Here is a 26,628-nt window from a genome sequence, read left to right as displayed (position 1 = left end):
CCCTCCCCTCCCTCCCACCCCCCATCAACCCTCAGTTTGTTCTCTTTAAGAGTCTCTTATGCTTTGGCTCTCTCCCACTCTAACCTCTTTTTTTTTTTTTTTTTCCCTTCCACTCCCCCATGGGTTCCTGTTAAGTTTCTCAGGATCCACATAAGAGTGAAAACATATGGTATCTGTCTTTCTCTGTCTGGCTTATTTCACTTAGCATAACACTCTCCAGTTCCATCCACGTTGCTACAAAGGGCCATATTTCATTCTTTCTCATTGCCATGTAGTACTCCATTGTGTATATAAACCACAATTTCTTTATCCATTCATCAGTTGATGGACATTTAGGCTCTTTCCATAATTTGGCTATTGTTGAGAGTGCTGCTATAAACATTGGGGTACGATATTTCCATTTTAAAAACTAAATGAAAATGTGGATGTGATATGCTAAAATCCAAGGATCTGAGATTGAAGCCCCACGCCGACCCGGGCCAGGCGTGCTCCAGGCGAGGGGGCCCTGTGGACAGCACAGACCATAGAGGAGGCTCCAGTGTGAGCACAGGAAGGAAGTGCCCTGGGCAGGGGTCCACAAGCTGCAGGCTCCAGCGAGCATGAGGGCTCAGCACAGACACTGGCTGTCCTCTCGGGACACAGGTACCTCCATGGAAAATGAGCCACTTCTGGCTGCATTCAGTGATCTGCTTAGTCCTGAGTATTCTGACGAGCTCTCACAAAATGACCATTGTAAACCCAGCCCTAATCCAAGTACAAAGTACATGCAACGCTTTAAAAGCTCAAAAGTAAACTAAGGTTAATATGAATTTATTGGTCTTAACATTAAGTGAAATCAGTGTAGGAATCATAGTTTTTAATACCGGTATGATATTGTTTGACCACGTACTGACCTAAAACATGGTCAATGCCTAAATGAACCAAAAGTCATTTGCTAACTTAATTTTCATTATATATTTCAGTTGTTCGTTATGATGATACAGATAAGGATACAGGCCACAACAAAGACATATTTGAAGCCACGCTTTGAAGTGTATACATTCACATGGGATGTCCCCACCCACCCCCAGAGGCAGACATGAAGGGCCATCCCTGGGGCCTTCTCCTCTCCTCTCCTCTGCCCACAGCAGCACCTGAGAGGAGGAGCACACACTCCCGCCGCCTCCCAACCAGTTGAGACACCACTGTGTCCCTATGTTAGGTCACCTTATGTGCCCAACACTCCACAAAGATTAGCACTTAAGGCCAGAAGCAATCGCTGGTAAGACTCAAGTCTCAACCAATGAAAGCAAAGCTTGTGATGCTAAGTTAGTAGAGCATGCGTGCAGTGAAGCCCATGAACACCTTGTTCTGGGGGCTCTGGAGCTGTCCACCTCCCGTCCTGCACAGCAGAAGGGATTTAAATGACCAGAGGTACCCGCACGTGGGTTAGGGGTGGCCTCTGCTCGGATTCTCAGCAAACAAAGAGCTCCTATATTTGATGTTCCCCTGGAAACCTTGTGACAGAGACTTGTGGTTGGGGTCTAAGTAATTCAAACATACCACGACCAACTGAGAAGCCTGAATGCACTCTGCCAACAAAGAGGACGCTGCGCCACTAACAGCCTGAAAACTGCTAGGCTGGAATCCACAAGGGTCTGACACCTGCCCTTCCAGAAGGATTCGATAATACAGCAGGAAAAGCAGAGGTGAACACTCAAAAATAATATGCCCAGACCTTCATGTTTCTTATATGCTGGGACATGTGGGCATGCCCTGCACTTGGTCACTTGTGTCCCCCGATCCTGCCTGCTTTGAAGACATTACTTTGGGCCTCCAGCGCACTTGGTGTCTGGAAGGCCATGGAACTGGCCAGTGTGGGTGCCTGGGCCAAATGCAGCCATCACAGGAGGCCTCCAGGTCAGTACCTGTGGCCTGTGCCTATGGCCACCAGCCTCAAACAGCTACGGAAACTTATTAACTGAAATGAAATAAAACACAAGTATCGTGTCTGCAGCAGGAGCCACATCTCAAGCGCTCAGAGCCGCATGGGGCCAGAGGCCACCCTGTGGGGCACTTGGCTCCAGCAGCAAAGCCTGGCCACTTCCTTTGGGAGGTGCGCTCTCTGGTCATTTGGACCATACATTAAACATTAGAGGGAAGCAGGTCATTTTGAGAAATCAGGCGGGAATACCTCCTCAAACAAAGGGTTGTTTGCTAAAAAGCAAGCCTGCCTGAGTGAATCAACACAGAGTCTGCTTGCAAGGGTGACCCTAGACACAACCCTAGTGCTGGAGGTGCCCGGGACAGGGACCTTCACCTGCTGCTCCTTCAGATCCGCCAAGTCCATTTTGTTGAGGACCAGCACATGAGGCTTAAGCCCAAGGGTTTCTTGAAACAGAGGGTTGCGGCCTGAAAGTGGAATGTGGCAAAATTAAGGCAAAAATTCCTTTAATGCTTCACCAGACCATTATTTTATCTCGTCTTGTTATGCATATTGGCACCACCTTCAGAAGAAAATCTTTTTTTTTTAAGGTTTATTTATTTATTTTTGAAAAAGAGAGCGTGTGCACACAAGTGGAGGAGGGACAGATAGAAAGGGAGAGACAGAGAATCCCAAGCAGGCTCTGCACTGTCAGCATAGAGCCTGACAAGGGACTCAATGTCCCGAACCATGAGATCATGACCCGAGCTGAAACCAAGAGTTGGACACTTAACCGACTGAGCCCCCCAGGCGCCCCCAGAGGAACATCTTTAGAAGGAAGTGAGCAGAGGAGGAAGCCCAGTCTCAAAGCAAGTACATGCCAGCCAGCCCAGCCTCATACCCCAGTCCTACCCTCTTGGCAGAGAAGAAGGAAACGGTCTCACTGCCATGGAACCACCACATGCAAGCAGGGCAGTGGTTCTCACATTCCTCCTCAAATGGGAATGGTGGCGGCAGAAACAAAAAACAAAACTCAGGGGAAGGTCTTATTGAAGGATTCTTTGTTTAGTTGCCAAGATATGTGAGTTCAAAATGAATGATCTGATCACTCAAAAAAAGGGCCTCCCGTAAAGTCCTAACTAGTATACCTCAGACCAATGCCGCCCTCTGGTTACTGCCAAGGAGATGAGGGTCCCCCATGGAAACCACCACTGAAGGTTCTGCCTCCTTACTAGCACTGCCACGCCCTTACTCCCTCAGCCAGGGACCCTCGGGGATCACGACAGGTCCCACCTCGTGGAACCCTAACGCAGGTAGGAGGGGGGTGCCCATATACCTATCTTCTGAACACTCAGCCCCTTCCCGGTGCTTCATCTCCTAGTGAGTCCAGGTGTGAAACTCCTGAGGCCTTGGGCACACCCTGGGTCCAGGCACCAGTTAAGCTGCCTACTCTCTTCCCTAAAGGGTTAACCAATCCTGTATAATTCAGACTCCACCCCAGGGCCGCAACCCAACGTAGGCATTCTTGCTGTCCTGGAGAAAAGGGCAAACATCTAGAAGCCAACAGGACAGGTGTCCTCTTACAGAGCACTGAACAGTAACTACAGGTTCATCACTTTTGATAATCGTAAGATCGCCAGCAAACACTTCTGGCCAGCATGAGATATCCTACAATATTTCGCCTACAATAAATAAACTCAGTACTTTCTTACAAAAGTTCCAAGTCTTTGAAATAGTGAAAATTGTCCCTCATCTGCTATCCCTGAGGTGGTAAGAACTCTCAAACCAATGCCTTTACCACATAAAGAGAATCCAAGCATAGCTCAAATACAATAAAAACAGGGTCTGGAAAGTATATGGTAATGAGCAAGATCGCCAGACCCTGCCGGTTCCCGCCTCAAGCGTGGAAGAAAGCCTGCTGGCAGGAACGTCGAAATGAAGGTTGCACGCCCCACCTCGAGAACCGACTGCTGGACTCAACTGGAAGGCCTGGGCAAGGCAGGCAGAGGTCAGAGACAATGGATGCTATCTACCTATCAATGAGGAGGCTCGAAAAATACAAGGCCTGGACCCCCACCAGAGATTCTGATTAACCGGTCTGGAAAGGGACCCAAACCAGGATTTTTAAAGCCTCCTGGGGGAACTCTGTCATGTACTGAGGGTTTAGAGTTAAATGCCAGTAACTCTGAGAGGTGAGGCTGCCAGGCACTGTGGGAGCAGACTGGACCAGAGCAGAGACCAGACACAGGAGGAGGACCAGACAGAGACAAGGCTACAAAGCAGGAATGCTTCCTGCTGCCTTGAGCACAGCCTGATTCAGGAAGGAGGGCCTCTCCTGTACCACTACAATTCCACACCCAATTCCAATAAAGTTGGGGGTGGGGGGGGAGGACAACACCAAGCAATTCTGCGACACTACCAGGACATCCTACAAGTTAACTCAACTCTGACACTATCTACCTGGAGGAAGAGTCAGACCCCACAGGTTAATGCTCAGTCCCACAATGTGCCACCTCCCCACCCCACTCCCTCCAGGTGCCAATCCCGAGTCCAGTTGGTCACCGGTGCCTCTGACCAACTTGTTACAGACGGGAGGTTCCCACAAGCCCCTCCCCAGAGTCAATTAGCTTGCTAGAGCAGCCCACAGCCCTCGGAGAAACATCTTACTTACTAGATTACTGGCTTATTATAAAAGGATGTAACTCAGGAAGTCAGACAGAAGAAATGAATACGGCGACGTATGAGGGAGTGGGGCACAGAGCTCCCGTGCTCTGAATGTGCCACTCTCCCTCTGTATCCACGTGTTTGCCAACCCAAAAGCTCTCTGAACCCTGTCCTTTTAGGTTTTTCTTGAGGTTTCACTATATAGGCCTGATTAATGAAATCAGTGGCCATTGCAATCCATCCAACTTCCAGCCACTCTCACCTCCCCTGGCAACCAGCCCTGGAACTTAGGTGACTTAGTGGCTTTCCAAAAGTCACCTAACAACAGACACTTTTTTACCACTCTCATCACTTAAGAAATACCCAGGGTTTGTGGGGCCTGGGTGGCTCAGTTGGTGTCAGACTTCAGCTCAGGTCATGATCTCGGTCATGATCTCACAGTTCGTGGGTTCAAGCCCTGCGCCGGGCTCTCTGCTGTCAGTGTTCTTGCTCTCTCCCTCTCTCTCTCTCAAAAATAAATAAACTTACAAAAAAATGTCCAGGATTTTAGGAGCTCTGTGCCAGAAACAGGGACAAAGCCCAAATATATATATGTGTATGTGTGTGTGTGTGTGTGTGTGTGTGTACACACACACACACATACACATATATGCACACACACACGTGTATACACACACACACACATATATACACACATATACAACATATACCTACATGTGTGTATATACAGATTTCTTATCATAAACCACAGTATTACAACCACTAAAGGATATCCGGGCATCATGGACCTCGATGATACAGTCCACCAACTTTAGGCTGCTCTGCATCTTCTTCAGCCCTGGAAAACAGAAGAAAGATGCCTAAGGGAAGGCGTCTATGGCTTTTCAAGAGTGATGGGGTGACACTGAATGGTCCGGAATGACACACCACCTAGAGAGAATACACCTGAGTGCAGTGTCCTAAGTCACCATAACTGATACACCCTTGCTGAGGGCCTCTTCCAAGTTCAATAACGGTGTCTCCAAAAAGAAGAGGTCCTGCCTGAAGGGCAAAAGCATGTCTGGGGTGGAGCCACTTGGAGGGCTCCAGCTGCAGTATTTAACCTCCTATGGGTCTTGGTCTCGGCCTTAAAAGGGTAACTCGGACCACCCGACTCTCTGGGCCCTGCACGCTGTGGGGACATGCTGCTGCCTAAGTTTCAGCCACCCGCACAGCAGTGAACTCCCCCTTAACCATTAACCAGGAACAACACCCACAACGAAAGTAACCACCCCCTCCCCCGCAGTGTCCCTCAGCACGGTGACCCCCCCGCTCAACCGGGTCCTCCGCATAGCCTCGGACGTCCGCGTCCCGAGGGCGGACACCGACGCACCGCACTCCGCAGGGGCCGGCGCAGCGGGCACCGGCTCACCACTTACGCGGAGGTCAGAGCGCGCTGAGGGCTGCGGGAGCGGGACCCGGCGATCGCTGACACGGAGGACCGCGCCGGCCCCGCGCGTCTTCTCGGGCCCATTTTTACAAATCAACAGTAAGAAACTCCTCGAGGGCTTCAGGCAGAAGACAGCAGTGGCCGTGTCTTAAAGGTGTTGCAACGATAATAGCTGAATACTTCGCAGCTCGGCGAGGGCTTTCCTACCACCATTTCATCGAGTGCTCAAACAAGACTCGGAAAAGTACGTCTCTGTGGACTCGGATGTGGAAACGGAGGCTTGGGGGAACAAAGTGGCAGAAGGCACTTGCTGGGGCTCGGGGCTCAGGTCCGCCCCCGGGCCGCCGCCGCCTCCCGCCCCGCGCGCGGACAGCCTGACGAGCGAGCGGGCGCCGGGGCCACCGGGCCTCACCGCGCAAACACCGGCCCCTCCAGGCCCCGCTCACCCTTGGCCATGTGGCCCGGGAACCAGCGCGCCACGTCGCGACCGCCCAGGGGGAAGCTCTCTCGCCAGGCGACCCCGGCGGCGCCGCCCAGTGCGCGGAAGGCTAGCCTCATGGCGCCGCGACCCAGAGCGCCGCGGGGGAACGGCTCCCTCGACGGACCTCTCCGACCGGCCCACCATCCGGCCCCGTGGTTCCGGGGTTCGGGAGACGGACGCGCGGTCCGCGCGTGCGCACTACGCTTCTTTGTGCGCCGGAAGGAGCCCAGGGGGCGGGTCTACGAGCCCACCTGGGGCCTGTGCACTCTGGAGACTCTCAGGGGTCCCGAGAATTCGTGAATACGTTAGTGTTTTCCAGTTCTTCCCTAAATGTATTCTGAGTATAACTGTAATATAACTTAGCTGTCCCCTGCCAATGTTTGACCTCTTTTTACAAACTTGGTTAAAATTTTCAAACATTTTAAATGTGCCCTATATATGTAATATCCTCTTTTTCAAGTACTCCAGGTTGTAAGCAAAGCGTTTGCAAATACTGACTGCAGTTCTGCTACATTAAGCCTATTAATACACTGAGCCTGGGATTCCCACTGCGCGCGTACTCTGTGTAAATGTAGTCAGGTTTTAGCTTTTTTTTTTTTTTTTAATTTATTTATTTATTCTTGTGAGAGAGACACAGACTGCAAGCAGGAGAGGGACAGAGAGGGAGACACAGAATCCGAAGCAGGCTCCAGGTTCCAGGCTGTCAGCCCTGAGTCCCACACGCGGCTCCAACTCACGTGTGGACGAGATCGTGCCCTAAGCCGAAGTCAGAGGCCCAACCAACTGAGCCACCCAGGCGCCCCAGGTTTTAGCTTTAATCTGAGTCCAACCAGCTACTCAGCGTACACTGGGTACAAGAATATTACTCTAAATGTAATTTTTGAAACAAGATCCTAAAATTGCAAACACGCTTGGATTCTCCGCACAAAAATGTCACTACTGTGATGGTCTTAAACCTCCTAATTCTCAGCACTAAACATTCCAGAGATTGAGAAACAAATCCACCATGGGAGAAACAAATCCACCAGCCTTCCCAGGTGGCCTCCAGATGAGTTAGTCACCAGAAGAGGACCCAGCCCTCAGCCCCCCATCACAGAGCAGCCATCCCACCAAGAGGACAGCCTTTGTCACTCTGGATACAAGAAATGTCTCCCAAAAGCATGTGGCTCAATGAACTCTTGGATGGATGTCAACAATACAGATCATTGCACCTGAGGGAAGCTGCAATCTCTCATAGACCTAGGACTGTAAAACTAAAGTAAAACCCTGTTGGGGCACCTGGGCAGCTCAGCTGGTTAAGCGTCCAACTTTGGCTCAGGTCATGGTCTCACAGATCGTGAGTTCAAGCCCCGCGTCAGGCTCTGTGCTGATGGCTCAGAGCCTGGAGCCTGCCTCAGACTCTGTGTCTGCCTCTCTCTGCCTCTCCCCTGCTTGTGCACTCGTTATCTCTCTCTCAAAAATAAACATTAAAAAAAAAAAAAAAAAAAAAAACCAAAGCTCACTGGTAGGTGTCCCGTGCAAAATCACTCCAGTGACACACAGCAGTAGACACACATACAGAGCTCTAGGGTGGAGGCAAGGAAGACCCCTTGGAGGGGCGACCTGATCTGGGAGGGGAAGGTATGAGAAGGGCCTGTGCAGAGTGTGCTGGGGCCGAGGGCATGTTGGGCACCACTCGGGATTGGAGAAGAGCCCAGACAGGCCTGGCCCCAAAGCCCTTCTTCCGAACACACATACACTCACCCCTGGAGCCAGGGTGCCCCCACCCCAGAGCAGGATACAGACTGCAGCCAGAGATACGAGGACAGGCACAAGCCACTGACTTCAAAGTGGGTGCAGGGCCAGCAGCCCCACCGCCTGCAGCATAGAGTCCAGGCCTCTGAGGCTCCTGCCTCACAGGCACCCTCTGAGGGTGGCCAAAGTGCCTCCTCCAAAGTGCCACCCTCCAGCCACACCTGCCTCCCCTCAGGGCCTGTCCTGGGACGATGCCCAAGCTCTACGCCGGCAGTCGTGAGACTGGGCAATTACTGAACTCGACCTCTAGGTATTTTGTGCTTTCCCCAGCTGTGAAAATGGAGGTACTTCGACCCCCTCGCTGGGACAGTTGGAGGAAGGGAAGCTGAGGTCAGCTGAGCAGAACACCCAGGGCATCCCCACACTCTCACCCCAACACTGCCCGCTGCACTGGCATGCTCCCCACTCAGCCTGACACACCAGCTGTCCCCCTCCTTTGCGTTCGTGAGGCCTTGTTGTTCATCCACTTCCTCCAGAAAACCTCTGGCCCCAAGTCAGGATGGGGTGCCCCATGCACTCATGGCTCCCACCACCTGGCCGACACCCAGCCCAGCACGCCATGGGTGTCTGCTAAGGTATCTCGTCGGCATGGTCCTGAGCACCAGCAATGAGAGCTCGGGACACCAGGAGATGCCTGGGACCAGGGGCGACCACAGCACCCAAAGTCCAGGGAACTCAGGGGAGGGGGCACCGGGCCCTGCGGGGACCCCAGCCTGGGACCAGGCGAAGACAGAAGCGACAGATGCTGCAGCCCTGAGGTGGAAGGATGAGGACACACAGAGGCTTTAACACACTTTATGTGCACGCCCTCAGCAGCAGTGCTGGCGCCTTGCATCACACTTCTCCAGGAAGACCTCGCACTCAGCTCAAGCTCGGCCCTGACCAGACTCCATGATACACGTGAGAAATGAGAGCTGTCCCCAGTCGCCAAAAAAAGGAAGGCTGTCATTAATATCCCCAAATCTTGGCCAGGCCAGACGCTGTCGAGAAAGGATGGTGGCAGCCTCCCCCGGCACAGGAGGGGCAGAGCCCAGCTCGGAATGGAAGCAGGGCTCAGAGCCGGGGCTCGGGCAGCTGCGCTTGGGTGTCCCACAGAGCGATGAGCCGGTCAGCCTCCCTCCAACCAGACAGCAGAGCCCCGTGCGTGGTGGAGTAAAACGCCCGATGTGTGGCTTCCCCTGCAAACAGGACCTGGAAAGAGAAGCCAGGGTTAGCACGGGGCACAGGAGTCAGGCTGTGGCCACACGACTGTCACCGTGGCCACAGAGCTGGGGGCAAGGGCGTGGCTATATGTATTCTTCACTAATCCCACGGAGCCCCAAGACATCCGGAAACATGAGCAAGCACGCCTGGAACCAAATGTTACTGCAAAATGGAAAATTCAACAGACCATTTGGGATGGATGCAATGTTAAGAACATCGCCCAAAACGCAGAGTGACAAACCACAGAGATGGAAATTAGGAGGGAAAAAGAGAAGAAAATTTGGGGACCAGTCCAGCATCCAAACAACAGAAATCTCAGCAAGAAAAAGAGAAGAAAAAAGAACAGAGAGAAGAAAGCAAATCCAAGAGACTCTCCCAGCTGACAGCAGGCGCAGGGTGGAAGCTCCGTGAGGTGCGAGGCAAGGTGCAGGGTGGCGTCAGTGACCGCGTGTGGGGGGGTGGGACAGGTGCTTGGTGAGAGCAGGGCCCTAATGTTCTTCCAAGCTTCCTAGGAGGTAGGAAAGAAAGGAACGTGAATGTCCCCGGACTTCCCCACTGCAGCACCGGAGAATGTCTTCCACACCTGAGGGCAGTGACTCTCGAACAAGGGTCTACACCCAGTGTGTGGCTCTTACACGGCTACAAGTTTTTGGAGATGCCTCCCACTGAAAGGTAGGCTCTGCGTCCCGCCCTGGGAATCTGGGCAGGCGTGTGACCGCGCTGGGCAGTGGAGTGTGGCCCAGCCGCACCGTCTGGCACCCAGCAGCGTCCTGCTCCCGGGCACACCTGTGCTAAGAGTCGTGGGCACCACGTGGGCAGCCGCATGAGGCTGCCATGCTGTGAGGAAGCCAGGGCCACACAGGCCACGGGCAGGCACTCCAGTCAGGGTCCCCGCCCAGGGCAGCTATGCAAGAGAAGAGGCCTCAGATGACCCCCGCCCCAACCCTGCGTGATCCCCATAGGTCGTCTTCCCAGCTGAGACCCCAGACATCAAATGGCAGAAACACACGGTCCCTTGTGCCCACCTATAGGATCTGTCATCATAATAAAGTGTCTGTTTTGTACCAGTGGGTTTTAGGGTGGTTGGTTCTGTAGTGACAGGACTGGACCACCTAAGTATAAGGGTAGAAAAAAGACATTTCCACACCTGCAAACTTTCCCTAAACATTTACCTCCATGCACCCCCTCCTCAGGAAGCTACTGGAATAAATGCTCCAACACAGTAAGGGTGGGCTGGGGGCAGGCAGGGTGTGGGCTCCGGGCAGGTAGGGCATGGGCACGGGGCGTGGGTGGGGGGCAGGCCACAGCTGTGCCTGAAGGGGCTGGAGCTGACTCTGGCCCGAGGGAAGGAAGCGGGAGACAATGTAAACAGTTAGCAGAACCCAGGCAAAGAAAATGAGCCTGCACACTCTCTCCCACATTCACATACATGCTGCACACACTCACACTGAGAAACACGCTCACATCTACAAAGAGGCAGGAAAAGGAGCCGCAGCTTCCTTGCACCCAGGGGTGGACAGGGCCTCACCCAAAGTACTGCTGCACGCATGGGGAGCTAGGGGGCACAGGAGTGAAGAGAGCTAACACCTTATCGGCCATAGTGAGAATTCAGTGATGCTTAAAACTGAAAATTCAAGGAGCAACGTTATCAAACAAGCAAACCAAAAAGAGATCATAAAGCACATGGAAAACTGAACAGTGTTGGACAATATGGAGGAATTAGTGTAAATTCGTAACTGCGATAACGATGTTATAGTGACACATCTTCAGAGGGCATCCCTCATCCTTTAGAGACGCACACGGAAATATGTGCAGGAAAATAATGTCACCTGTGGGGCACGCTTCATGATCACGGGGTTGGGGGAGGTGAGTGACCGCCGCCACCTGACAGCTCGGAAGTTGGAGATGGAGACCCAAAGGTTCCGCCTGCTTGTGCACACATTCGAAGTGTTCCACGACTGCATGCTTTGGGGCAGGTAGACGCGTTATTTGGAGATGTGATAAACCTGGAGAGGAGACTCCGCCAGAATAGTCTGGGAAGGGGGTGTCAGGCCCTCCGCCAGCCTGCTATATCTCGTGTTATTTTATTTTGTTAGCCAGCACTGCCGAACTCTCTGATGCTTCAGTCTATGAACATGTAGAATTCTGATAAAATAATACATGCGTAACAGTTCATAATTTCAAGAAGCCCACGGACTCCGCCCACCCGCCGCCTCACCTGCGCCTCCGCGCCGTCCGCAGGCAGGGGCTGCGCCAGCAGGTCCACGTCGTCCCCGGAGCTGCCCACCGCCACGTAGCTGTAGGAGCCCCTGCTGTACGGGGCGCTGTGCCAGCGCGAGCGCAGCACGCTCCTGGGCGCGGGGAGCTCGGCGTTTCCTGAACCCAGAGACACGCGTTACCCCTGCACCGCGGGCCGCCTGGCCCCAGCCGCTCTTCCATTTAAGACCTCGCAGCTGGACGGGGCGCCCGGGTGGCTCAGTCGGTTGCGCGTCCGACTTCGGCTCAGGTCATGATCTCGTGGTCTGTGAGTTCCAGCCCCGCGTCAGGCTCTGGGCTGATGGCTCAGAGCCTGGAGCCTACTTCGGATTCTGTGTCTCCCTCTCTCTCTGGCCCTCCCCCGTTCATGCTCTGTCTCTCTCTGTCTCAAAAATAAATAAACATTAAAAAAAATTAAAAAAAAAAAAAAAAGACCCCGCAGCTGGAAAGTCAGGAAACTACCCAGAATGAAACCCAAGCCACGAATGTATTCATCAGAGGGCTGTCTCTGTCTTGCCCGCTTTGCTTAACTCAGAACCCCCAGAAACAGAAAAAAGTGGAAAGTGTTCGCAAAGCCATTTCAGTTCCTCAGAGATGAACACTCGAGTGGCCCCACTAATAGAAGGGAGGAGTGTCCTAGAGGCTCACAGCTCCAAGTTCAGTTCTGCACAGCTGGTGCCCTGGTTGCCCTACAGAGTTCACCAAGGGGCCCAGGTGGTGCCCTGGCCGCACGTGTGCTCGGTACCTGTCACCCTGCGGAGCACTTGGGTCAGAGACAGAAGCACTTCCTCGTCGGACAGGGTCTCCATGAACTCGGACTCCAGCCCAGCGATGAACCCACAAAGGACGTGGGCAGACCTGCGCGGGGAGACACACCCCTGACACGCCTGGCCCCCGGCCAGCTGTGGCCACAGTCACCTGTGCCGGGCGGTTCTGCAAGTGTGGGCCACAAACTCCAGGGTTCTGTGAGGTCAGAGCTCATTTCACAGGGCACCTGGGTGGCTCAGGCAGTTAAGCATGGACTCTTGTTTTCCCTGGGGTCATGATCTCACAGTTCGTGGGTTCAAGCCCTGCACCGGGCTCTGTGCTGACAACTCAGAGCCTAGAGCCTGCTTCGGATTCTGTGTCTCCCTTTCTCTCTCTCTCTCCCCTTCCCCGGCTCACTCTCTCTTTCTGTCTTTCAAAAATAAATAAAATGTTAAAAAAAATTTTTTTAAGAAATACAGTTACTTTTCATTTAAAAATGATATTTATGTTAACATGGTATAGGCTTACCATTTAAAAATAACAATTTTTAAATTTCTCAGTTTTAATCTCTAATGTGGTAAATGCACAGATACAACCACATAAACAAAAGCTCTTTGGGATCCTCGATACTTTTAAAGAGTATAAAGGGGGTTCCTGAGACCACAAAGTGTGAGAGCCACGACGTGTCCCCAGGACTGTCATGCCCACCAATGTCCTGAGCACAGAGCAGAGGCCAGAGAGCCAGGCGTAGGGAAGCTGGCCGGGCCCCCCCAAGCCACCGCTCCACCTCCCATCCACACAACCACGGCCACATTTCTGAGCCCTGGAGTCAGCTTCATCCTCAGTGCAAAGGAGACATGCAGGGTCCCTCGTAGGCTGGAGGAGCCCGTACATCCTACTCTCATGACCACTGGGGATGCTCTATGCCGGCAGGCATGCCTGTGTTTTGTCCTCCAGGCCAAGAACATGGTCCCCGATCCCACCCCGTCTCTGTGTGGAAACTGGACCACAACATACTAACCACGTCTTTTGATCTTGCTGGAAAAATCAGCACCCCCCCCCAAATTATTCATGGTCTTATTTCTGAGTAAACACCGAGTCCAGAGTTGCCACATTATTTATGTTTTATGGCTGGGCCACACAATTTAGCCACTGATGGGTCTTTGATTCCATGACTTGTAAGGGTATTTGCTCAATTACTGCAACAGGTTTAAATACTGTCTTCCAGCCACAGACACATCCATGTTTCAAATTCCTCCTGAACCCTACATGCCCCAGCTTCCTGGGGATTTCAGGAAATCCTTTCTTACTGATTGAACATTCCTGCCAGGCCACTGGCACATTCCAGGCCCCCAGGCCCAGAGATACGACAAGCTGCACACAGCAGGCTTCTGTCTGTCCCTGCAGGGGTTAGCCCCCTGGTGTCTGTCATCAGGCTCTGGCTGCCCTTGGGATCCCACCCATAAATCCTCCAGAAACACCTCCCAGTGAACCAACACACCGCTGATTCTCAACCAAACTAAGGCCAACGAGCCAGCCCCTTCAGAGCTCACACCTGAAGCTTCCTCAGAGAAACTCAAGAAGCATACGTACTCGAAGGAAGGCAGGACTAAAAAGCCAATAAGCTTCTTGAACCAGACGTGCTGGAGCTCGGAGGTGCCGTCCTGCAGGGGCGACGTGTCTTCCCACACCACCTGGATGAACTGGCAGTCTGGCTCCCAGAAGGGCTCCTCAAACTCCAGGAAGATTTTATTGTTGGTCCCAAAGCCTATTTTCCTGATCGCTTCTGCCTTCTGGGTGGGCAGCGGGGGCTCAAAGAAGGTGTCCAGACGTTCTTTAAGAAAACCTGGAATTCATAAGTGGACCCAACTTACACCACATCTCTTAACCTGGAGGCGAGAGTCACACCCCGACCCCCATCAGAGAGTCAGAGAAGAGGCCTCCAGGAACCCACACCAGCCCCAGCTCAACTGGGCTCCCAGACGCTGGGCTGGCTCTGGCCATCTCTGGACTCAGCCTCAGCGAGCAGCACCACCGTGGAGGGACACAGAGGGCCCCGTGGCCAGCTGGTCAGGCAGGGGCCGTTGGCACACCCCCGAATCGTTCTCAGGACAGTTTCCCCTTCTAAACCTTCCACCTCGCGACGTCTGCAGTCCATGCTGATGTGGATTGGTTTGGAGGAGACAACAAACAGGCTTTATCCAGAAGCTACAGAAAGAGTATCTGCATGACAAAAAATTACATCTTGCCCAGAGTCAAACAACGAGGTGAGATGTTTGCAGCACAAGCCAATCTCCTTAAGACAGAGATATCTTGAAAGGCAGTGAGTAAAGGACAAACAGCCCAACAGGAAGCAGATCCACAGGGGGGTCACGTGCCCTCCGCCACAGTCCCCGTCTGCCCAGCAGTTCCTCTACTTCAATCTATGCCACAGATACGTTCGCACATGTGTTTTGTTTGTTTTGGTTTTGGGGGTTTTGAATTTTATTTGAGAGAGAGGGAGTGTGTGTGTGCGTGCATAGGGGAGCGGGACAGAGGGAGGGATGGAGAGAGGAGGGAGGGAGAGGGAGAGAAAGAGGGGGAGGGGGAGGGGGGAGAGAGAGAGAGAGAGAGAGAGAGAGAGAGAGAGACACTCAAGCAGCCTCCACACTCAGCACAGAGCCCAACACAGGGGTCCATCTTACGACCCTGGGATCATGACCTGAGCTGAAATCAGGAGTTGGATGCTCAACCGACTGAACCACCCAGGTGTCCCACACAAGTATTTTTAAATGCACGTGGGAAACGTTACGTAAAACAGAAAAAGTGAAAATAACCTAAACTTCCACCGATTTTAAGTAATATTGAGTAATGACATCTTCAAATAAGAAATAACTATGTGGCTACGTGACAGGTGTCCTGGCTCCTTGTGAACAATATCAACATTCACAGTAATGCACCTGCTGATTATAGCAGAGGCTCAGTTAGCACACACCACAGCAGTGAATGAACACAGACATTGGTGGGGGGAAAAACTCATGTCACGGATCTATATGTGCTGAGTTGGAAACACTGACACAAGTTGTATTAACCAAAAAGACAGGGTTGGCAAGAGAGGAGCAGCCGAAGACTATGCTAATATGTCCAGTACGATTCCACATGTGGGAGAAAGGACTAGGTGTTCAGCAAGCTGCATCCTGAAGGTACCCCAGGGCGCAGGCTGTAGCCACCGGACTGGGGGGACTCTTCATCTTACAGCAGCTCTGGCTTTGCTAGGCTGGTGAACTTGGACAACTAAGTGTGGGGAGTAAGTGAGATAGCACAGACACGGCGTGGCTCCCAGCCACTCCCATCCTTTGTCAAATTTCCAACTCCCACCAATGCCTTCTGTCTAGGGCATCAGATCTAGAATTAAACGGAACCCTATACTTGACTCCTTTTTCAATCATACAAGGACTGAACCTGAGACCTGGCTGTCACACCCTTTGCCGTGTCCAAGAAAGCAGGGTTTGGGGAACCCCTGGAGGCAGTCCCAACCTGTCCATAAATGACCTCTGAAGAAGCAACACGTGGGCTTTCTCTTACTGTGAAACTCAATTCCAAAGCATGCAGTTGCTACAAAACACATTAGAATAATCCTGTCCAGGACTACAATGAAAATACGAGATTAGCAGCCGAACAAACACCACAGAGCCAGCTGAGGTGGGAGAGAGCCAGAGGCCAGGGCACCTGGGATGGGTGACCGGAGGGAAACCCGTGGGGAAAAGCAGCTTTACCTAAGGGCACAGTGACAATGACATGATGTGCAGGGAAGCAGCCTCCGTCCTCACACTCCACCAACACCGGACACGTCTCCCCAGGAGAAGAGGCTTCCCGGAAGGACCCATTCCAGTGAATGGTCTTTACAGGCTTGTTAAAAACTACCACGTCCTCGGGCAAGGAGGCCATTATGCGGTTTGTGAGCCCCTGGTAGCCCCTAGGAGAGACAGAAGCGCTGGTGTCTTCAGAGGAAGCCGCTGGAGGAAGTGCCCTGCAGGGAAGGAGGGAGGAGGGCAAGGGTTCCCCCCACCCCTGCCCCTGGTGGTTTCCAGTCCACCTCAGTCGGGGCAACCAGGAGGAGTCCACGAGCATGAGCAAATGGAGGCAATCGTGGGAGAAGGCCTCCTCCCTGCCCGGCCTGGCCCCCTACTTCTGATCACAGATGCCCTCCTCTGCCAGGAACCTTGGGGTGAATGCCTGGACAGCCCAGGCAGACAGAGCCCAGACGGACAAGCCTGCGAGGGTCTCTGGAATGCTGGGGGGGGGGGGGGGGGGCAGGACAGCCACCCACCACAGGGGTGGGCTGTCTGTCCATCACGGGAGCTGAAGCCTTCACACAGCACTTAGCACATAAGGGGCCTCGTAAACACGGGCAGAAGAAAGCTCTGTGAGACGCACTGCCTTCTTCTAACCACCTTTTCTTGAAAATAATTATTTTTCCTAAATGAGCAAAACTAGAGAAACAAGCGATCTCTCTAAAACAGGGAAGACTAATGTCCCCCTGACCCTGTCACCCTCCCCTGCTTCCCAGCTCAACCTGAGGTAAATGGAAGAAGTCCCAGGGTGTATGGAGTGGGCCTGGGTGCGTGGAGAGGTCCAGACTTCAGAGGGGGCTTGGATGGGTGGAGGGACTGTGGGGGGCCATGGGGGGGCCTGGGTGGGTGGAGGGACTGTGGGGGGACATGGGGGCCTGGGTGGGTGGAGGGATGGTGGGGGGACATGGGGGAACTTGGGTGGAGGGACACGGGGGGCCTGGGTGGGTGGAGGGACGGTGGGGGGACATGGAGGGGGACCGGGGGGTAGAGGGCTGACTGGGCAGGTGGGGCAGGCACATACCCAGGAAAGGTGCAATCCAGCCCCGGCAGCACCGTGTATTCCCCGAAGGGTGCGAGGGCCACCAGGTCCATGCTGTGGGTGCCGCTCACACAGCACTCCACGTTGAAGAAGCTGTTGAGGATGGCCAGCTTGAGCTTCCTGGTCTCCTCGTCCTCCGTCCAGCCAGCTGCATGCTGACTGATCTCCCTCTTCAGGTACTCCCCGACACTGGGCACTGGGGCGTCCGGCAGGTGCAGGAACTCCCGAGTCTGGTCGATGAGCCCATAGAACAGACCAGCCATCTCCACCACCAGCTCATGGCTCACACTTACCCCAGAGCTAGTGTAGGACACGGAAGGCACGCCCACGTGGCCCCCAGTCTCAATCAGCTGGTTCTCCTCTGACAAGTCCTTTTCCTCCAGCAACTGGTACTTGGCCGCCAGCTGGAAGACGGGGTTGCCCTGGGAGGGCCCGTGGATCCAGTGAGCACCTAGCTCTACCACGCCACCTGGGAAGGGCAGGAGATGCCACCTTGAGGTTCTCTCTCCACAAAGGCCACCCCTGAGCCCTTCTCCTGGACCACACGCAGCCCTGCCCTCCCCAAATAAGCTCTGAAAACCAGCCCAGGGCCATAGAGTCCCTGAAAGATTACAGTCCTTCATGGCAGCACCTGCTCAGACCTGGTTTAAGGGGGACACTTGAGGAGGAGGTGCTGGCCTGCACCTGCCCTGGGAGGACACGTGGAGAGCAGGCATGGGGGCAAAAGGGACACCTGGGAGTGGTCCCGAGGCTGGGGGGGCGGGGGGGGGAGAGGAGGGGGGCGGTGCTACTTGTGGGACACAACGGGGGTGACTGCAGAGACATGGGTTACCCTCCTCCGCAGGGGCAGGCCCTGCCAGCCAGGCAGCTGAGTTTCGGGGACCATTGAACTTTGGCTGATTAGGTGGGGTGGGGCGGAGATTCACTCAGGGGACCAGGTAAGGCTTCTGGGTCTGTTAACCCTGGGCGCAGGCCGCACCAGGAGCGGCAGAGCTCGGGCGACACCCGCTGGGTTCCAGAAAGGGGGTCCGGAAAGGGGTTAGAGAAAGGCCGTTACCGAAGCTGCGCTCTGAGCAGATGCGGCCGCCGGCGCGGGAAGTGGCCTCCAAGACCCGCAGCCGCCGGAAGGCCGGGTGGCTGCAGAGCCTTTGCGCCGCCCCCAGCCCCGCGATGCCACCGCCCACCACCAGCACCCGCGGGCCGCGACCCGGGGCCTCCGCGCGGCCGCCACTCGACTCCATCGCGCCGTCCCGAGCAGTCGCCGCGCGTCTCCGCCGCTCTCAAGTGCGGAGAGCACCCAGAGGACCGGAGGCGGGGCGAGGGGCGGGGCGAGGGGGCGGGGCGGAACTGGAGGTAATGGGAGTTGGAGTGGGAGTGGGGCGGGGGTGGGGCTGGTGGAAGCGCGGCGCGGTGGGCGCGGTGGGCGCGGAGCGGCGCGGGGCGGGACTGCAGGTGGATGGGGGGTGGCGGGCGAAGGGCTGCGGGCCCGAGGCCAGAAGGCGTAGGCCCGGAGGTGGAGCAAGGAGCCAGGGGCGCGGGGCGAGGCCAGGCTCAGGCGCCAGCCCCACCACGAGACCCTGTGGGCTGGGCTCGGGGTTCCCGGCCATGTTGGTGGCGCAGAAGTTCAGGCCGGGCAAGGGCGAGCGTGGCGCCGCCCGTGCGTGTCTCCAGCCCGGTTGCAGGCGCCGAAGCCCCGCTACTGGGCCGTGTGGGCGAGTGTCCCCACAGGGGGAGGATGCGGCCGGCGGCCGGCCAGGCGGCTCGTGTCTCCTTTCCAAGGAGACGTGGGAAAGGCGACCAGGAGGCGGAGGAGACGCCTCTCTCCTGCCTCGGAAAAGCAGGTGAGCGCCTTCACCTTAGGGCGTCGTGGAGCCCGTAGGTGGAAGTCGAGGACGGCCGTGACGTCAGGGTGGGACCGGGAGAGCTTAGCACGTACAAAGCCGGACTGCGCGACAGTTTCTCGGCGACGACACTGTTCTGTGTGTACGTGGTCACGTGTCTTTATACACACGTGTACCACACATCAAGTACGAAGTTCAAGATGTACGAAGTTCAAGATAAACGAAGGTAAGTGAAGAACTTTCTAGCACTTTCCCCCTCCCCCCACTGGTCCCAGAAGTCGTTTAGTGCTTAATCAAGCATACCGGCCTCTCTAGAGAATTCCCCTAGTTCAGGAAGGTCTTGCAAGAATTAGAAAGTTCCTGCCCTCTGCCCAAGGCTTTCCTGTAACCACGTGTTAGCGCTTGTCATTCCTTCTTAGCCACGCACTAGTCCACCCGGAGGCTTCCGTGGGCTTTCTGTGGCCACCTGTGCCCGCGGGCGAGGGAGGGTGGCCAGGGACGGGAGGCTCTGCAGGCTTCAGCCGTGAACTCCTCGGTCGGCTCCAGTCTGGGCGGATGGTCTGTCTGGGTTTCCCCCGTCCATCTCCCGACGGATTCCCTTCTCTCCACCTGTGCTGGCCCTCTCCAGCCATCTGGTCTTCTTTTTCCTTGATTCACTCACTTGTTTTGGTGAAGCTGAGAAGAGGTGTCTGGGATATCTTTTTTGTTTAATGTTATTGCAGACCTGAAAATGTCTTCGATTTGCCCTCACACGCTCTAAGCAAAGAATTCTAGGTTAGAGGCTTCTTCCTTCGGACTGTGAAGGCATTGTCCCCTTGATTGTTAGGGGTGCTGTTAAGAAATTCACAGGCTTTCAATTTATAATCCTTTACCACAGTGGAGGCTGGTTCCTCCCTGCAAATTTTCAGGATCATCTATTGAAATTTCACAACGTGGTGGCTCCAAGTGCCTGGATTTTCCTTCACTGTGATGGGAACTCAAAGGGCCCTCAGTCGGGAAACGCCTGTCCCTCACTCCCGGGAACTTCTTTTGTAGGCTGTTTCACTAATCAATCATTTCTACCAATGACTTGTTCCTCGATTCCACATTTCCTCTTTCCAGAATCCCTATTTTAGGGGGTGCATGGGTGGTGCAGTCGATGGAGCATCGGGCTCTTGATTTCGGCTCAGATGGTGATCCCAGGGTGGTGGGAGCGTGGACTCTGCTGGGGATTCTCTCCCTCTGCCCCTCCCCTGCTCATGTGCTCTCTCTCTCTTTGTCTCTAAAGAAATTTTAAAAAATTAGAATTCCTGTTTTAGGATGTCAGAGGTCTGAGCCTGACCCTCGAACGTAGTCGCTCCTGTTTTCCATCTTTACCCTTTGCTCTGCTTTCTGAGGGATTTCTCCCTTGAGGCTTTTGTTTCTGCTGTCACAGTGTCCAATTTCCAAGAGCTCCTTCTTCTTCCCTCATGTCAGTGAGCAACGTCTGAGGGTATGAATGAGAAATACTGCAGTATCATTCTCCTGCCTAGTATGTTTGCTCTGAGTTATCTCTTTGCTGTTTCTTCCGTTCCTACCTTCCAGGAAGACGCTTTACACGCCGTCAGGTAATGTTTGTTTGCTCGTGAGGAGGAATATACCAGAAGGCTATTTGGAAATACTAGACTTGTAAGTGGGAGTCATCAAATTTGAGTTTGACTCTGGGGTGCTCAGGGGGCCTGTTGATTGGGGAGCCCCCCCCCCATCAGTATCTCTAAGTCTTTCCTCTGGGCTGGCCGGTCTCCCCAGCATCTTCCGGTGTCCTGTGTGCAGCATGCATGCCTGCCTGCTAGTATTTGGAGCCAAAGAGTGGAAGAGAGTGCAGACGGTCAGTTTTCTGGGTGCTGGAGACGCACTCCCGACTGTGCCTCTGTGCAGAGACAGACTTCCAGGCTGCTGCCAGGATGGCACGGGACAGTCACCAGGGCCACTGCCTGTAATCTTAACAGCTTCTTAAACATGAGAATACCTATTCAAATGATGCAAGGTGCAGAAGACTCATCCCTGAATAATGACCAAATAGTGGCAAAATCCCAGCCCTTGTGGAATTCAGAAAGTAGACATAAAAATATGAGTAAATATGTGACTCTCAATGAAATGTACATGCAAGCAATACATGCACCTTAAAAGAATGATGTTGGGAGGGGTGCTGCCACAGGCAGGAAGCAGTGTCTGAGAATTCTTGCAGAGTGCCCAGACCACAGGCTGACCTGTCTCCCGACACTGAACAGTTTCTGTGGCTGGTCATATAGGCAACCAAGCAGGCCGGGACACCCACGAGTGACTGCCAGGAACGATCGCTGCCCCTGGGGACCACAGTGGTTGGAGGGCAGCTTTTGTGCAGCTGCATGCTGGGCAGGTGGCCCTGGGCTCCTCCCTCTGTACCTCATCCCTGCTCCCCAATAGGATCCTGGACAGCTGTCTGGTGCAGGGAAAGACGGGGATAACACAGCGTGTCAGAGGGTGCCGGTCCCTAGAGGTGCCCCCTCTGACTGGAGGCGCTCACCTGACCCCTGCACAGCCCCTGGCAGGGACATAAAGCCCCAGGAGGAAACCGGAGGTTGCAGGGAACCCAGAAGCAGTGCCAGGACAAGACCAGTTCACAGAGCTGACCGCCAGACCCCTGGCCTTGTCACTCAGCCTCACATCCCTGCCGATCTGATGAATCCAATGAAACATGTTTGGGGTACAGTCACCCTGACCCTAGTATCACCTGTTTTCTGGAAGAGAGAGCTCTCCCTTTGGGGGAAACTTTACCCCCGACTGTAGCACCTGGAGTAAAGCCGCTGGCCCAGGGGGCTTCCTCCTCAGAGGTTCCCCTATATGCCCTGGGGTTCCCCCAGGGTTCAACTCAGCAGGGTCACTGAGCTGTGGTCAATGTCCCAGATGTCTGGTCTACCACTGAGGACACTTCAGCCCACAGATTAAAGACTCTTGGTGTCCCAAACTCCGGAAAATGGCTGCTGGTCTCTGGGTCTCCTACAGGTATGCCCGTGGTGAGAGCCCTGATGTGACCCCTGAAGTCAAGCTGGTGGTGGAGCCCAAGAAGCCCATCTGTTATCAAAGTGGCTAGTTCCTACTCAGTACTGTTTGCCAAATAACCAAATAGTATTTGATGGCAAGCCGGTAATTTATTCAATGACCAGAGAATAGAAAAGGGGAGCTTGTGCTCTAAAGGTTCCGTCTCCTGGATCAGGTCTCAGGGTCAGGGCTTTATGGCATCAGGGTACTTAAGGGGCTAGTGAGCAAGCTGGCGGGGTTTTTCAGGGAAGAAGGAGGCTTTCTTGGAGTCCGCGCAACCTCTGTTTTCCCTAAATGGGCACAGTGGGTCTGTCAGGGTGCTAGCGGGTGTTTTCTGTTACAATCCCAAGGTCACCTGGAGGGTTAGCCCGCTGCCGGAACTGGATCAAACTGGTCAAAAACTGGGCCTTGGGGGCTTGTTTAGAGCTCGTGGCTTCTGGCCTGGGCCTTAGTTTTGGGTGGCAAGCAGCCCCTGTAAGCAGGGCTAGAAAACTGGGTCATTGTGGCTTGTTTGGAGCTTGTTAGAGAGTTTCTAGTGACACGCCCATTGCCCCTGATGTGGCAGCACAATGCCACACTCGAGGACACGACCCATGGGGCCGTGAGGCACACGTCATCCTTCAGTGAGGGGGACCTCCTCGTCTGGGCCTTGGTCACTCCGGGCAGACTAACTGGCCAGATGTCAGCCCTCTCTCCAGGTGGCCGGCTGTGTCTCACAGCTGCAGCCCCATTTTCAGGCCGCGTTGTCACTGCCCTTGTCCTGTCAACTGGCTCTATCACCCTTGAAACTACCCGGTGCCATGTTTTCGGTTATCCTGTCCCTTTATTGTCCGCCAGTGGCTGCCCAGAAACAGGTATTTGATGATGTCCATACCCCAAGCATCTGGTACCTCGTGAGTGGGGACTTTCTCCTCCTCCAGCAGCCAGCCTGTTCTTTCTGGTGCGAAAGGTAAAATGAGATGGAGTCACGTTTGTCAAGGAGTTTTTCAGATGGAGCCAGGGGCCTTCAAGGGGACAGCCTGTTCACGCCCTCACCAGGTAAAGCCATGAACTTTGAACTGGGCTCCAAGGACTCTGCCCAAACACCGGCAACGCAGCACAGAAAGACTTTGCTTAGTGGTAGCCTTAGCCATCGATTATATTCAGCCAAGATTAGTTTCCTACTGCCCACACCAATCAAAATTCTTAGTAAACAGTGCCTACAAGCATTCCCTTTGGTCTTTAAAAAGCCCTGACTTTTGGGGTGCCTGGGTGGCTCAGTCAGTTGAGCATCAGACTCTTGATTTCAGGTCAGGTCATGATCTCGCAGTTTGAGACCTCTGTGCAGTGTGGAGCCCGCTTGGGGTTCTCTCTTTCCCTCTGTCTCTGCCCCTCCTCTGCTCTTGCCCTCATTCTCTCTCAAAATGAATAAATAAACTTGAAAAAGATAAAAATAAAAAACCTTGATGTTTTTTCCCTAGGAGGACACAATTTGGGCTGCTACCCAAATCTCTACTCCCCAAATTGCAATTCTGAGACCCCAAATAACGCTTTTGTTTTACTTCAACTCTGCCTCTTTTCTCAGTCAACACTGGTAAGATCAGGATCATGAGGGGTTGCAGGGGCCTATTTAGGAAGTTAGATTCTGCCCTGATCATTCCTGGATAAGAAGCTGGCCAAAACAGGGTCTGGGGGACTCAAACTTAATTCTGGCCCACTCCCCTGGATCTTCTTGTTTGACACAGCCCTACACCTTGAAGGCAGGGACCACTTGACTGAATACCTGCTCCATGTGTACCCCTGCCCCCAGCCCAGTGGTGGCCCATGCAGATGACATCTGAATGGAAGGCCTGGGTGCATGTAGAGGGTGATTGGAGAGAAGGCAAAGTCCACAACTTGAGTTTATGGCTGGGGAGAGAAGACAGCTAGGTTGACACCTGGGGGAGGGAGCACCTTAGTCCCCAGGCTGTAGGAAAGGACATCTCCTGCCCCTGTGTCCCTTCACTGTGGCACCACCGCCTGAATCAAACTATAGCTGCAACCAGCACTGTGACCAGTAGCTGGGTCTGTCATCCTCGTCCCACACTCTTGGAAACAGAAAAGTCCCATGGCCACGACCGGGGCTGGACTACTTGGCTGTGTCTGAGGCCACCAGCAGCAGCTCAAGCACACACAGGACACCCTTGTTTCTGTCATGAGCTTCTGATCAGCCCGAGGGCCACCCCGGCCATCGAGGCTGCAACTACACAGTGGTGTTGCCCATGTGACCTAAGTAAATCAGGTTGTCCAGTTGTAAACAGCTTTACTGATCACAATTCACATGCCATATAGTTCACCCGTTTAAAGTGTGCAATTCACTGCTTTACAGTATGTTTACAGAGCTGTGAAACCATCACCACAAGCAAGTTTGGAACATGCTCGTCACTCCAAGAAGAAACCTCCTTTTTAGCAGTGCCCCACCACACCCCTTCTGCAACCCCTGGCGATTACTAATCTGATTTCTGCCGCTATGGATCTGCCTATTCTGAACATTTGTGCAAATGGAGTCATACAATAGTACAGGGCCTTTTTCACTCAGCATATCGTTCACCCACATTGTAGCAGGTGTCAGTACACCTCATTTTATTGCCAAATAACATTCTATTGTATATTCTAATCCATTTTAATGCATTCATTGTATAGACATACCACATTTTTACCCATTAAGGTGATCGGCATTTGGATTTTTTTCCCACATGTTTGATACTATGAATAACACTGCTATGAATATTCACGAACAAGATTTTGTGTAGACCTATGTTTTCATTCTCTTGGGTATATACACAGGAGTAGAATTGCTGGGTCGTATGGTCACACTATGTTTAACTTTTTGAGGAACTGCCAGACTACCTTCCAAAGTGACTGCATTGTTTTACATTCCCAGCAGCAGTGAATAAGCCTTCCAATTTCTCCACATCCTTGCGAACAGTTACCATTATCTGTCCTTTTTGGTTATAGCCATTCTAGTATGAGGTGATCTCTCGTGGTTTTGATTTGCATTTCCCTAGTGACTACAGATACTGAGCACCTTTTTGTGCGCACATTGGTCATCTGTGTATCTTTATTGGAGAAGTTTCTGTTCAAGTCTTTTGCCCATTTTTTGGTTTACTTTTTAGTAACCGCTACACCAAACGTGGAACTTGAACTTACAACCCCAGGATCAAGAGTCGCACGGCCTTCCGACTGAGCCATCTAGGCACCCCTCCTTTGCCCATTTTTTAATGGTTTGCCTTTTTATTATGGAGTTGAAAGTGTTTTTATATATTCTAGACACAAGACCCTTATCACATCTTTTGTTTGCAAAAAATTTTTCTCATTCTGTGGGTTGTCTTTTCACTTTCTTCGTGGTGTCCTTTGGAATACAAAGGTTTTAAACTTTGCTGAGGCCCAACACATATATGTGTGTGTGTGTATGTATGTGTATATATATGTATGTATGTGTGTATATGTGTGTATGTATATATTTGTATACATGTATATATGTATATATGTATATATACACACACCACAATAAGAGAAACCTCACCAAAATAGAGTCCCGAGGCCAAAAGGGGGAGCCATACCACTCCATGTGGATTACAGGAATTGTGAATTACAGACCCAACCTAAGAATCCTTGGGAATAAAGGATCATCAGTTATAGGCCCCTACAGGAAGAGGTGAACATTGCATGTGCACGAAAACAAGGACCACTCCTGCAACTCAGCCAAGAAACGCTCATCACCAGGAACTCTTGCTTCTCTCCAAAAGACTTTAGTTTGAGGCAGTGCCTCCCAAAGTCCTCCTTCTGCATAAACTAAAGTTCCTCTCCTCTGTTGCACTGGACTATAGCTGGCATGTCCCTAATTGCTCTTCTCTGCTATTTCCAAATAAACCCATTTTTGCTGGTAAAGTAAGTGACTTTTATTTTGAAGGTTAATACATTTGTTCTGTCACTCGTGCTCTTGTCCTCATGGAGGACAGCAGGCACCCTCCTCAACACCAGCCCTGGTGTCCCAGAAACTTCTCTCATGCTGGAACCATTTCATTTTGTGTGCCTGTTCCAGCCGTGTAGCCCACGCGGACACAGTCTCCTTTAACACAGAGTTGGCAATGTTTCTGTTTGCATGAAAAGGTCTTTATTCCACCTTCAGCCTTGAAATAAACCTTGCCGAGTATTCGGTTCTGGTTTGAATTTTTTATTTACTTAAAACTCCAATTGTACTTTCCACTTGTAGACTCTGTCTTTTGTCTCCATTTGCAGAGCCTGCACAAGATACAAATGGAAGCCTGGTGTCTCAGCACTCGTAACTTACAACCAAAAGAATTTAAACTTACAAGGTCATTCTTAAAATTTAGTTATTACTTTTATAAAGCTACCCATAATCTAGTATTCAGTAGCT

At 53.0% G+C, this 26,628-nt stretch overlaps 2 protein-coding genes and 1 long non-coding RNA gene across 3 annotated transcripts in view; 1 reads left to right on the top strand and 2 right to left on the bottom strand.

Annotated features, from left to right (window-relative positions):
• The window catches only part of MTG1 (mitochondrial ribosome associated GTPase 1), a 17,552-nt gene extending 10,895 nt beyond the window's left edge, over window positions 1-6,657 (bottom strand). Inside the window, exons 1-4 of the mRNA XM_040486939.1 lie at window positions 6,443-6,657; window positions 5,341-5,405; window positions 2,150-2,404; window positions 1,807-1,864 (exon numbers count right to left, since the gene is read on the bottom strand). Of these exons, the coding sequence (XP_040342873.1) occupies window positions 1,807-1,864; window positions 2,150-2,404; window positions 5,341-5,405; window positions 6,443-6,554 (490 nt within the window). The 5' untranslated portion in view covers window positions 6,555-6,657. The remainder of the gene's footprint in view (window positions 1-1,806; window positions 1,865-2,149; window positions 2,405-5,340; window positions 5,406-6,442) is intronic.
• Window positions 6,658-9,050: 2,393 nt separating this feature from the next.
• Window positions 9,051-18,657, bottom strand: PAOX (polyamine oxidase). The gene is made up of 7 exons (XM_040486889.1): window positions 18,407-18,657; window positions 17,332-17,818; window positions 16,233-16,432; window positions 14,071-14,323; window positions 12,476-12,588; window positions 11,693-11,850; window positions 9,051-9,462 (listed from the first exon to the last, which is right to left on the bottom strand). The coding sequence occupies exons 1-7, from the start codon at window positions 18,588-18,590 to the stop codon at window positions 9,325-9,327; spliced, it is 1,533 nt and encodes a 510-aa protein (XP_040342823.1). The 5' UTR covers window positions 18,591-18,657; the 3' UTR covers window positions 9,051-9,324.
• Window positions 18,658-18,814: 157 nt separating this feature from the next.
• Window positions 18,815-26,138, top strand: LOC121037445 (uncharacterized). Its single transcript, XR_005793782.1, has 2 exons — window positions 18,815-19,416; window positions 24,588-26,138. It is a non-coding gene; the product is annotated as an uncharacterized LOC121037445 (long non-coding RNA).
• Window positions 26,139-26,628: the final 490 nt, after the last annotated feature.

This window comes from Herpailurus yagouaroundi, unplaced genomic scaffold, assembly GCF_014898765.1.
Source record: "Herpailurus yagouaroundi ecotype Mexico unplaced genomic scaffold, PumYag 163, whole genome shotgun sequence".
NCBI classification, from domain to species: domain Eukaryota; kingdom Metazoa; phylum Chordata; class Mammalia; order Carnivora; family Felidae; genus Herpailurus; species Herpailurus yagouaroundi.
The sequence above is the reverse complement of the archived record's forward strand: the minus strand, read 5'-3'. Positions and strand labels throughout refer to the sequence as shown.

Excerpts from the sequence above, each read along its gene's own strand:
- PAOX (XM_040486889.1), bottom strand. The coding sequence starts at position 18,590 with ATGGAGTCGAGTGGCGGCCGCGCGGAGGCCCCGGGTCGCGGCCCGCGG. Across the intron at positions 16,433-17,331 it reads CTGGATTGCACCTTTCCTGG|GGGCTACCAGGGGCTCACAA; the intron begins GTATGTGCCTGC and ends TGTCTCTCCTAG. Across the intron at positions 12,589-14,070 it reads TTAGTCCTGCCTTCCTTCGA|GTCTGCCCACGTCCTTTGTG; the intron begins GTACGTATGCTT and ends CTCCCCGCGCAG.